This window comes from Gymnoscopelus braueri (assembly GCF_963280865.1).
Source record: "Gymnoscopelus braueri genome assembly, chromosome: 1".
Taxonomy (NCBI): Eukaryota; Metazoa; Chordata; class Actinopteri; order Myctophiformes; family Myctophidae; genus Gymnoscopelus; species Gymnoscopelus braueri.
The window spans coordinates 47,636,559-47,648,992 of NC_137603.1; the positions used below are offsets into that span (position 1 = coordinate 47,636,559).

The following is a 12,434-nucleotide window of genomic DNA, read 5'->3' on the forward strand; positions in this document are numbered from 1 at the left end:
CCTGAGAGGAGGGGGGAGTTGTTTGTTTTTGACGGACAGTTTGAGGGTCCAATGGAGTTAGGAGTTTTCGTCAGAGGCGCTGTTCAATAGCGTTGATTTATGAAAAAAACAAAAAACTGAAAATGGAGTTAGCTGGTCCCGGCTGGACACTGACGAATTATGCTTCCTGTGTGTTTTACAGGTCAAAGGTTATGAACAACAGGTGGTTATACAGGTGCATCTAATATTGTGGAAAAGTTCATTTTTTCACGTAATATAAATTGAAAAGTTAAACTTTCATATATTCTAGATGTGTGCATAAAGTGAAATATTTCAAATATTTTTTGTTTTAATCTTGATGATTATGGCATACAGCACATGAAATCAGAAATCCAGTATCTCAAAATATTAGAATATTACATAAGACCACTCAGAAAAAGGATTTATAATACAGAAATGTTGAATTTATGCTACTCAATATCTGGTCTGGCCTACTTTTGAACTAATTACTTCATCAATGGGGGCGTGGCATGGAGGCGATCAGCCTGTGGCATTGTTGAGGTGTTATGGAAGCCCAGGTTTGCTTTGATGGCGGCCTTCCGCTCATCTGTATTGTTGGGTCTGGTGTCTCTCATCTTCCTCTTGACAATACAACATACATTTTCTATGGGGTCCAGGTTAGGCCAGTTGGCTGCAATGATTGGTCAGTCAAGCACACTAATATGGTATGGTATTACACTTCACACTCTGACTCGGTGCCTCTCACTCTTCCTCCTTAAAGGCCGTTACTGTTACTATGGATGGCACCCACAACACCTTCAAGCAACTTGGATTCTGCATTTCATTTGGTGTGTACAGTATATACAGTATATATATATATATTATATATAGAAAGAAATCCACCCAATGAAATGAAAGTAATCCACCCAATGCTTGAGGACCCCTCTCTCCATATGGATTTATTTCCCCCAACCTGTATTTTCTTAATTTATTTTAAGATTCTGCCAGGTACCAGGCTGAAATAATGTCCCATGGGGTTCATTTTTAAGGAATCCATTAAAGTGGTTATTATTGGGATTAAGCATATCTTTTACATACTCTATTACAGCACAAAAACTGCAAGAAATAGAGACGAAAATGTTCAGACATTTTCTTAATCCTTGAAGTGTGTATTTTAAGATTTTGCCAGGTACCAGCCTGAAATAATGTCCCATGGGGTTCATTTTTGACTTACACATCCCACCCAAACCCCAAATTGGTAACAATAGCAAATAGAACATTCAGAGACAAATTAACCACATTTTCCATACTATTCTGACCCATGGAATTCATAAAAATGTTTATTATTAAGATTAAGGCACACCCTGACTATTTCAGGACAGGAAATGCAAAATACAGAGCCGAAAATGTCCCTATCACATCTATATTTCTGTTTTTATTAATAATTGGATTAGTTTTTTACCAGGTTGCCAAACCTGGTCTCTATCTACACTCCAGCTAGTAGTGACTTTTTCCTCATTGGCTGGCCCTTTTACGTGACTTTTACGTGACTTTTTCCTCATTGGCTGGTCATTTAGCCAATGAGGGCTTAATGTCCTCTCAGAATATGGGATCTAAAGACGACAACGCAATATTGTGTTCGGCCACTGTGGCGCTGTTCCTCATTTGGCCTTTCAACGTTGCCATGTTTAGTGAGAGAAATAAGCAACCAGGTCTAGGAAAACAAGCCCAAAAGAAGCAACTATAGGCCACATGAGCACTTTCAACCGTCGGCTATTTGAAAATAGCCATGCCGCAACCTGGTATAATATGACTGTGTCATATCTTGTTTCTTAATCCTTAAAGTGTGTAGGTACCATAATAATGTCCTATGGGGTTCATTTTTAACCCTTTCGTACACATATCCTGCAAACAAAACAAGCAAAACATGTTCAAATCACATTTAAATTCATCTTTTTACAACTAGTACATTGGACAAGATCAATCTGAAGTTATTAATGATACTAATAATCTAAACAAGATAATTTCCATACTGTGATGCCCTAAATATTACTATAGTTTATTTTTTTGTAAACAAGGCCAAACGTATAAGAACATTGTTAAACAAATTATTCCTCACTAAACAAAAATTGAAGACTTAAAACATACACACATGAGCGTTATGTTCCACAGTAAAATGTTTATTAATGTTTAGGCAAGACAAAAAACAGAAATCGCAAAAAAAGAAGGCATCACAATTATGTATAGTTATATATACTTCTCAGCTGGCACACCATTCAAGTCCTAACCTTTAATTTTATGAAATGATGAGCCCTAAACTGCAACAACTAATCAGTCGACATCATCATCATCATCATCATCACTAAAGAGACCATCAAGGTATTTCTCTTCAATCTCCATCTCTTCATCCTCATCATGCTGATACTCTCCAGAGACAGCATAATGTCAACCATGTTATGAAGAATTGACAGCCATAGTCTTTCTTTTCTTTATAAATGTATTTATTTAGCATTTAAGTGTAGTCCACTACAGTCACTTAACACAAAAACTAAATCACCCCAAGTAAAGAGAATAGATTCAACATAGAATAGAGAATCGATTGACTCTGATAGCGACTGTTGTTTTAAAGCTTTTACTGACAGATAACTGATTTTAGGTGATTTTAGAGAGCATGTCATCATACTGTATCTGCTCATAATGCTAGTTCTGAATATAATTTAACATGGAGTAAAATGTTTTTGAATGGCTAAAATATCTCTATTATGTTATGTGTCTTCTATGTTAACATGTTCTGTATATTCATGCAGTATGTAGTATATGTATACTGTTAATACACTGTATATGAATGTTACATTTTTTTTATTATTTCAGTTTCATCATCTACAGCTAAACTCAAACTAACTTCTAGGGAATAGCATAACACACACCACACACACGCACACGCACACGCACACGCACACACACACACACACACACACACACACACACACACACACACACACACACACACACACACACACACACACTCCTGGAGGCTGAGAGGTTGTCGGTTCGATTCCCCGGCTTCCTACTGGTTCTTGACCTTGTCCTCGTAGGTTCCGGCGTTCTTGTAGGACCCCACATACCCTGTCTTCTCAACCAGGTCCTCGCGGCCTCCACGACCTTTGCCCTTCCCGGATTCGTCGAAGCGTTGGCGATGAGCGCCTGTGTATTTGGACGTGTCTGTCAGTCGGTCAGTCGCTCCGCCCCGTGTTGTTTTCTACTCACACGCACACGCACACACACACACACACACACACACACACACACACACACACACACACACACACACACACACACACACACACACACACACACACACACACACACAGACACACACACACAGAGCAAGAGACAATGCAGTCATTGACAACCAAACAGCCGGAGCCTAACAACTGAAAGTAAACAACTGCAACCCAACAACCACAGCAAAACAACCATTGAACAAACTTAACAACCACAACCTGACAGAAACTGGTTTTCTTTTCTATGTGATAGTAGTTTGTTCAGTGTCTTGTTAGTTGCCCTGTCTCTTGGGTTTCTTTATGTTAGTTATGTAGTTTGTTGGGTTTCTGTATTAGTTTGTTGATTTTCTTTTTTAGTTAGATGCCTAGTTTTTTTTCTTTCTTTTTTGTTAGCTGTCTAGCGTGTCGTTTTTTTAATATGTTAGTTGTCTATTTTATTGGATTGTTGTTCTGACCGTGACTCCAGTGATGTTGGGTCCTTTGCCCTCCAGCAGGTTGCTCATGGCCTTAAATGCCTCCTCCTTGTTTTGACCTTTGAACCTGCGGGGAGCCAAATCCTCCAAAGCTCTGATGAACTCCTCAAAGGTTATGACCCTGGATGTCTTCGCTCTTCACACAAAAACACACAAACAACAAACTGAATGTTACACCTACAATATACCCCTCTTCTCATCATCTCCTCCTTCTAGTCCCCTTCTCTTCTTCATTGTCTCCGGCAGGCCGAAGGCATGGCTGAGACTAAGTTTTGCACCCTGTCCACGTCCGTCCGTGTGTGTGTGTGTGTGTGTCTGTGAACAGCTAATCTCCGGCACCGTTGGCCCGATCGCAGCAAAACTGTGCACACACACTCCCTGGATGCCAGAGCAGAATCTCTGACCCAATTTTTTCAGAACGGCCTGTTTTAGGGCCACAAGGAGGCCGATTTTTGCAAAACACATTTCTTGATATTACTCCTACAGATTTTGTCCAAACATCACGTAAATCGGTACACATTATCTCTATAGTCATGTGATCAAGACGGATCTGTCCGATTTTTCATAATACATCCTGATTGGCGAATTTTGCACATTGCTGGCCCACAATAACCTACCTGACCTGGCAGAGACCTGTGCTCCAAGGAGCACTTTTTCAAGTTTCTCTCAACTCTGTTGTGGCTCTGACCCGTGTACAACTTACTATTGATTGGATGTAATTTTACTGGAACTGTGGATTGAGCCTTTGTTACCTTGATTAATCAAGGAAAAAAAGGCTTTGTTTGTTTGTGTGTAGCCGATGTCGAGTTGGCGTTATATAAATGCAAAACAAAAACTAAACAGCAAAACTATTAATTATGCATACATACTAGTTGTGTTTCTAAGTGATAGAAATGGTAATACATACAATAATAACACAATGAGGGATATCAAAGGGTCAATGAAGTCAACAAAGCATTTGCTGTAAAAATCGAAAATGTAATTGTAAACATGTAAAGATTATCACCTTGGTACTGCTGGACCAACCTTTAATCATAATCTGTAATCTAACTACCTAGTGTAAAGTTACATGTCACTTACTTGACCTTGGAGAAGACAATGTCAACATCAGTGCTGCTGATATTCTTTCCATCTACGATGTGACAGTCTTTACACAGCTTGGCCCAGTTCTTCCCGTTCAGCTCCCGGCCTGTTGCCGCGTGGTCACCATGGACTGCAAACTTCTTGAAGGTCTCCTGGAGCTGTGCTGTATCGCTGCTCTCTGCCGTCTTGTCTGCCATTCTGGAAAATGTCTTGGAACCAAAGGTAAGATCATAAAAAATAATAGAGGATTTAATACGCTGCAAGTTGGAAATGCATGCCCCACCCAGTTATGCAATACCCGTTGTACCCGTGTCAGAGTACCCGTGGTACCTGTCTGTCTGTCTGTCTGTCTGTCAGACTGTCTGTCTGTCTGTCTGTCTGTCTGTCTGTCTGTCTGTCTGTCTGTCTGTCTGTCTGTCTGTCTGTCTGTCTGTCTGTCTGTCTGTGTCCCTTTTATGCCCATAGTATCAAAGATATCACAGTCTACATCTCCCAAAAAGAAATGCATGTATTTAAGTGACCAGAATTAGGGATAAAACATTATCCCCCACCACTGATAAAAGTTAATCAAAAGCACAGTCATCAAATCAAACCCTGCAGTAGTAACACGTTTTAGCTGTAGAACCAGTAGTACTGCTGTCCCAATCTAAAGACTCTCATTGACGAAAACACACACACACACACAAACACACACACAAACACACGCACGCACACACGCACGCACGCACGCACGCACGCACGCACGCACGCACGCACGCACGCACGCACGCACGCACACACATTTTGTCACATGAAGCAAATCAAATTCCCTCAATCTTTTCAGGACTGTACTGTACATACAGTAAAATACAATATATGTATATATTGAGTTTCTGTCTTTTAATCGTGTTCGCAGCTGTTATACAATGGTCTCGCGTTTAGACAGCTGTCCTGTCAAATTGTTTTGCCACTGTTATGCCACGATGTGTATTTATTTCATTTTTTCTGGGGCAACCCTAAGACAGCTGATATAGCCGAGTACACTGGGTGTCGTACAGGGAAACAAGAAAACTGGAGCAACAAGCATAGCTTCGCTGTCAAGCAGGAAAAAAACAACAACACTGCTGTCAAGCAGGAAAAAAACAACAACACTGGTGTCCTTTTGCCAAAAGGAAATACGAATCTTTATACATCCTTCGCCTGGGTGACCCGATAGCCAAGTGGTTAGGGAACTACCGCATGGAAACAAGATGCACTGACCAACGAGTCCCCGGTCTCTCCCCACTATCACTATCAAATAAAGGCTTAAACTTTACTTTAAAAATAAATAGTTAAATCCTTCTTCACCTACAAAGTAAGTAAGTAAGTAGCTTTGGGAACCAACAGTTCCATATATGGGCATTACCCCTTTTGTGCCCATATATGGAGCTGACTCGTGGTTTGATTATGGTTATGTTGCTCTAGTGACGTGGCCGTAGTTTGTTTATGTTGTCATAGTTACGTGGCCCTGGTTTGTTTGTAGCTGAGTCAGAATGATGTCAGAGGTCCGCCGGCCCGCCGACCAGCCCCGCCGGCCCGCCGACCAGCCCGTCGACCCGCCCGCTCCCCCAAATTACATTAGCCAATTTTAATATCGGACAAGTACAGTACACCCCCGGGACATGACGCTACTATGTCGTATGGACTAACCCCCAACCCTTGATGCTGAGTGCCGAGCACAGAGGCATTGGGTACCATTTTTATAGTCTTTGGTTTGACTTGGCAGTGATAAGCTGGTGATCTACTAAATCTTTACTGTTACTGTCTACATACACACTGTTGAGGAAACTTGAGTAGCCTATAATAATGTAACTTCCTGCAATGTTGCTATACCAGTTGTATTGTGTGTCTAAGTGATAATACCCTTGAAGCGTAACTGATATGGTCAAATGCCCGTGTGTAATGCTTTGCATACTGTAGAAAAAACTTAGTAAGGGAGCACTGAATCAACACATCGTTAGTATAATAATAATAAAGATTACGCCATTGCTTGTCACTATTTCAATGCAAAGCACGGTTTGACAGCAAAATTAAGATTTGTAGGCATACAAATATCTTCAAGGAGGAAATATAATTGCTAAACTTAGAGATGCTTGGTTTCAGTGGTTAGTGGTTACTTTTCTTTGGCTTCTTTCCTGTGATTATCTTTTTTTATTGCATAGTTGTTTCATATAAAAATATATATATCTTTAATTATTGCTTTTTAGAGCTTAGTTATCTGTTGTCTTCTAATTTAATGTTGTAAACTTAAATTAGATACACACGCACGCACACACACACACAAAACATTTTAGGTTTTATTCCAGTAAATTAGGTTATCGAGGCAATGAGGCAATGAGTCCACAAATAGATGTCAGAAGCTAGGAGGAGGGACAATATAACTCAATCGTTTTCATGCTTTGGATTTGAAGAAATGTTTTACCACCCACAACTTTACATAGAGCCTCAGCCTATCCGTACCTACACATACTGTAGGCCTGTTCTCAAAGTGGGGTCCGGGGACCCCCAGGGTCCTTGAGGGAGTTCCAGGCGGTCCCCAGCAGAATTTGTTAATATAGCATCAAAGTCAGTTAAGCCACTTTAACCCGATAAACAAAATAGCCAATGGTTGTAGATCTGCTATTTTCAAAAAACCTTGAAGAAATGTGAAAAATGGACATGAAAAGGTTTTAGAAGCACTACTGTAGATATTCTCCAAACTGCCTCCTCTCTTTCTGTACTTCTGTTCTCGTCTGGGTCTCCATCTGTCTTTGTGACCGTGTGACCATGGCAACCAGAAAGATTACAACACTGTGTGAGAGTGAGGTCATGTCTCACACCCCTACGAGACACACACCCCTACCACACACACACACACACACACACACACACACACACACACACACACACACACACACACACACACACACACACACACACACACACACACGTGCGCGCGAGCACGCACAGGCACGCACACACACACACACACACACACACACACACACACACACACACACACACACACACACACACACACACACACACACACACACACGCACACACACACACACACACACACACTAAAGTAACATAATGCATGTGTACGTGTCTGTGTGCTCGGTTTATGTATTGCAGGGATATGTGTGTGTGTACATACAGTAGTCGTGCGTGCTTGCGCGCGTGTGTGTGCATTTGTGCATACATGCACATGTGCAGTATGTGCGTGCATGCGTCTGTGCATACATGCACGCACAAATGAACAGTATGTGTGTGCATGTGTGCATGTGTGCGTGCGTGTGCATGTATTTCTGGGTCATGTAGTGACTTGTCAATTAGGGAGGTTCCATGTGTAGAATAATAAATCACCAAACAGTTACCTAATCAATCATATAAATCATAAAACCAAACACAACACGTCACTGACTCCTTGGAAACTACTGTAGCTTCTGCTGGACACAGGGCACCTCCCTGTTCAACCACAGTGTTTACTGTTGACCACTGGGAGCTGCCCAGTACAACCACAAGGACTAACAGGATAGATGACTGATACAGCGGTCAGTTTAGTGTCGGGGTAACGGTGTAAATAAAACCTAAAAATACCAGTCAGATAATGCAACTACTATACCTTCTAAATATCCTTCACCAGTGCCATGCAGCAAGAATTCACTGTGCCACTCAACTGTCATTCAATGAGAAACTATGATGTCATCACATTGAAATGGCATTTGTCAACCAACCAGAAACTTCAGAAGAGATTAATTCACTCATTTGGCAGTATTGCAGTGCTATGGTGAAATATTTTGTTCTTGGCAAATGCAGAGTGGATTGATTTGTCATGATTCTGCCACTCTTAACCCGCCAAAGAATACAATGCAATCAATAGTGAGGAGTACGAGGAGGACAATATGCCATGTGAGAGCGTTTTAAAGTAACATTCAGAATTCTCTTGTGTAGAAAGATCATGTACAAAGTTAATTAACTATTTCGAAAACATATACACGATTCAACACCAAAGACCCCCCACACACACACACACACACACACACACACACACACACACACACACACACACACACACACACACACACACACACACACACACACACACACACACACACACACGCACACACACACACACACACACACACGCACACACACACACACACACAAACACAATGGGTTGGCAATTTTCCGAAGGCAGCTGGAAAGTATCTCATCTTTGAGCCTGTGTTTTAACACATGAAACCAATCAAATTGCCCCAATATTCTTTCCCCAGTAAAGGTTGCAGTTCAGTTAGACATTGATAGACCTTTGATCCTGTGAGGTAAATTCAGTTGTCAATGCCAGTACAGAGTAAGTAAGTAGGTCAGAGTGGCAACACTGTATCATTGTTGTATCAACTGTATCATTAAAAGCAGTACTGACCTGAGTGTATCCTGCTATCCAACCTGTGCTGTTCTCCCTGCTTTCTCTATCTCTTTACTGAACTAATACTGCTTCTCTTCTCCTCTTTTCTCTCCTCCTCTCTTATCCTCCCCTCCTCCTCCCCTCTTCTCCTCCTGCCTCTCATGTCCTCTCTCACCCCCTCCTCCTGTTTTCTTCCTCCTCCTCCTCCTCCTCCTCTCTCCCCTCGTCTCCTCATCCCTCCTTCTCCTTCCTTCACCTCCTTTCCTCTGTGTCCCTCAGTCAAGTTTGAGGGCTTGTTGTCATCTGTTTGTCCTGTTGCCATGGTGACATCCTGTTGAACACCAATGGAGGGAAATAACACGCATGCACATGCACACACGCACACACGCACACATGCACACACGTGCGTGCGTGCGCACACGCACACGCGCGCGCACACACGCGCGCGCACACACACACACACACACACACACACACACACACACACACACACACACACACACACACACACACACACACACACACACACACACACACACACACACACACACACACACACAGTGACCTACTCTACTGCATTGAAATAGGTCATGTTACTGAAATTAAGTTGGGGAAAACAAGACTATAGGTCAAAAAATGTTTCGCCTGTTTTGGGGCTTCCTCGTTGTAAATAGCGCAATGTTGCCCAATTTGGATCCAAATTTTAAACTTTAAATATGGGAAAAGACAAGGCAACACCAGTCATATACAGTATGCGTGGGCTGTTTTTTTCCCCTTCAGTCCTTGAAGATTGTTAGTAGAACCTGTGGGCAGTGTTAGAAGCTTTGACCAGAGACGGCAGGAGAAGGACAGAAGGAGACTTTTAGTGGCCTACAGTATGTCAGCAATTACTCAGAGGATTACACGCCTTGTTAATAACTTTTTGTGTGTTCTGGCTTCCACAATGTAGGTGTTGGTGTTAGTGAAAGACAGGGTGCCGTGATTTTCAGTGATTTTTTCCCCCCCTAAAACATAATCATCAGGTATTATGGTTATACTAGGAGGAAGATTTTTTTCAAAAAAGTGTACAGAAATTGCTAAAATTATGTTTTTATGTGGACACGCCTCCAGTTCATTAAGTATACCTGGTTCTCACCTTAGCACCTCCTCCACCACCTTAGCACCACCCACCTGTCCTAGTCTCTCCTCATGCCCACACCTGTTGTGTTATGATAATGAGGGGGAGGGTATATTCTTTTTGTCACTAAAGGGTTGTTTTTCTATTGGCACGTTTGACCCTCAAGGTTTCAGCCTCCAGGTAGAAACTCAAAATAGTCAGAGAAGACATAAAACACCATAAAAACACCACCAGGGGGCTTAATGAAGTTCTATCAACCTCATAGACACATGCAAAACAGAAAAAGTGCAAAACCATGGTGCCACCTCTTGAAGTAAAACACATCAAACACTTACGTATGATTTCTAATATGTTCTGCCCACCAACACCTTACCTCTTTTCAACCACTTAAACCCCAGCATCTGCATTGAGGGGAAACCTTTCAGTAACACTTAACTTAATGGTTAACGCATCATAAACGCATTTATAATGCGTTATAATGCACACACTTGTTATAAATGTTTATAATCATTTATGACAACTTGTAACAATGTTTATAACATTATAACTACCTTAACTTAGTCAGTCTTTGCTATAAGTTGTTATGCATAATCATAAACATAATGCATTATAGACCCAACCTTTAAGTAAAGTGTTATAGTTGTAATGTGCTGTTCCACTGAGTTTGTGATGCATTAGGACTAGCACATATAAATTATATTATCATAAGTTATAATACTTCATAAACCATGTTATAATTTGTTATGCATAATAATAAACATTTATAACAAGTGTTATGATGCCTTATAAGTGCATTGTAATGCTTTATAAATGTGTTTTTTTTAACATATTAAAGCCCCGAACTTAAAGGGACATTTTCATTTTCAACCATGTATCTAAATACTGAATCAAGCAACTTAAACACTGTCTGGGCTGCTCACAAAAGCCTGAGTAGATGTTAAAATGACCCCAAACATTTTTGAAAGTGAAAGTTTAACATGAAGTCTTACCAAACTTTCTTGCGACACATTGTGAGCTTGTAGATTAGAGCAATACAGTTTAGATTGAGTGACTTTCAAAAGGGTGAATTTCCAATTCCTAGCAACTTTAAAGTCTCATGGTGTTTTTCCACACCATTTCATCATGAACATCGTGCCCCTCTCTTCCATCAACTGTCTTTCAACTTACCAGATCAGTTGGGTCAGCACAGTCCAACACCATGCACGCAACCAGTCTACTGTATGTGTACAGTACACTGATGGTGATAAACTGAGTCAGTCAGTTGTATAGGACTATGATGTGATGTGAGCTGTCAGAGGATATGCTGCAGCAGAAACACATTATGAGAACATTCTGTAAACATCACAAATCACTAAACACACCTGGAACATTCAGCAAAAATAGCAGATGCTCACAATGTGTCGCAACACGGTGCATTGTGAGCTTGCAGATTGCCCAAAAAAAGCACCCAATGACCACTTATAGTGACTGACAATTACACTATAATGCAGTGATTATAATGCATTACAAAATAATTATAATGAATTAGAACTAAGAGACATTCTGGTAAAAAAAAAAACATAAGTAATTATAAATGGATATATGATTGCATTACTATGAATGCTTATAACTATAATTATTATGCAAAAGCAGATTATAATGCATTATAAGTATAATGCATTATAGACATGGGGTGCATAGCGTGTGTTACCATAATTCTTTTAAACCCGTCTTTGTGCTCTGAGAGTCTAAAATGGGAAAATGTGTAGTTGAGGAGACTTTGAAATTGATCTGGTCTCAAAGGAACCAAAACATATAAATACTAGAAAAAGTGCTCCTCGGAGCACAGGTCTCCACTAGGTCAAGTAGGTTATTGTGGGCCAGCAATGTTCGAAATTCACCAATCAAAAAAAGATCGGACAGATCTGTCTTGATCACATGACTATAGAGATAATATGTACCGATTTGCGTGATGTTTGGACAACATCTGTAGGAGTAATAAAAATGTGTTTAGTAAAAATCGGCCTTCTGGTGGCGCTATAACAGAACAATGTGAAAAGAGTGGCATGTCTTCCTCTGCCTAGTGGGAATGTGCGTTTCACGGCAAACGG

The 12,434-nt window shown here is 40.8% G+C and overlaps 1 protein-coding gene across 1 annotated transcript; it reads right to left on the reverse strand.

The window, feature by feature from the left end:
• Positions 1-2,149: 2,149 nt before the first annotated feature.
• On the reverse strand, positions 2,150-9,403 carry tppp3 (tubulin polymerization-promoting protein family member 3). The gene is made up of 4 exons (XM_080429671.1): positions 9,246-9,403; positions 4,817-5,028; positions 3,719-3,872; positions 2,150-3,238 (listed from the first exon to the last, which is right to left on the reverse strand). The coding sequence occupies exons 2-4, from the start codon at positions 5,014-5,016 to the stop codon at positions 3,047-3,049; spliced, it is 546 nt and encodes a 181-aa protein (XP_080285797.1). The 5' UTR covers positions 5,017-5,028; positions 9,246-9,403; the 3' UTR covers positions 2,150-3,046.
• Between the last annotated feature and the right edge of the window lie 3,031 nt (positions 9,404-12,434).

Coding starts and splice junctions, on each gene's coding strand:
- tppp3 (XM_080429671.1), bottom strand. CDS start 5,016: ATGGCAGACAAGACGGCAGAGAGCAGCGATACAGCACAGCTCCAGGAG. Junction 3,873..4,816: donor ATTGTCTTCTCCAAGGTCAA/GTAAGTGACATG, acceptor TTTTGTGTGAAG/AGCGAAGACATCCAGGGTCA. Junction 3,239..3,718: donor CCAACATCACTGGAGTCACG/GTCAGAACAACA, acceptor GCGTGTGAGTAG/AAAACAACACGGGGCGGAGC.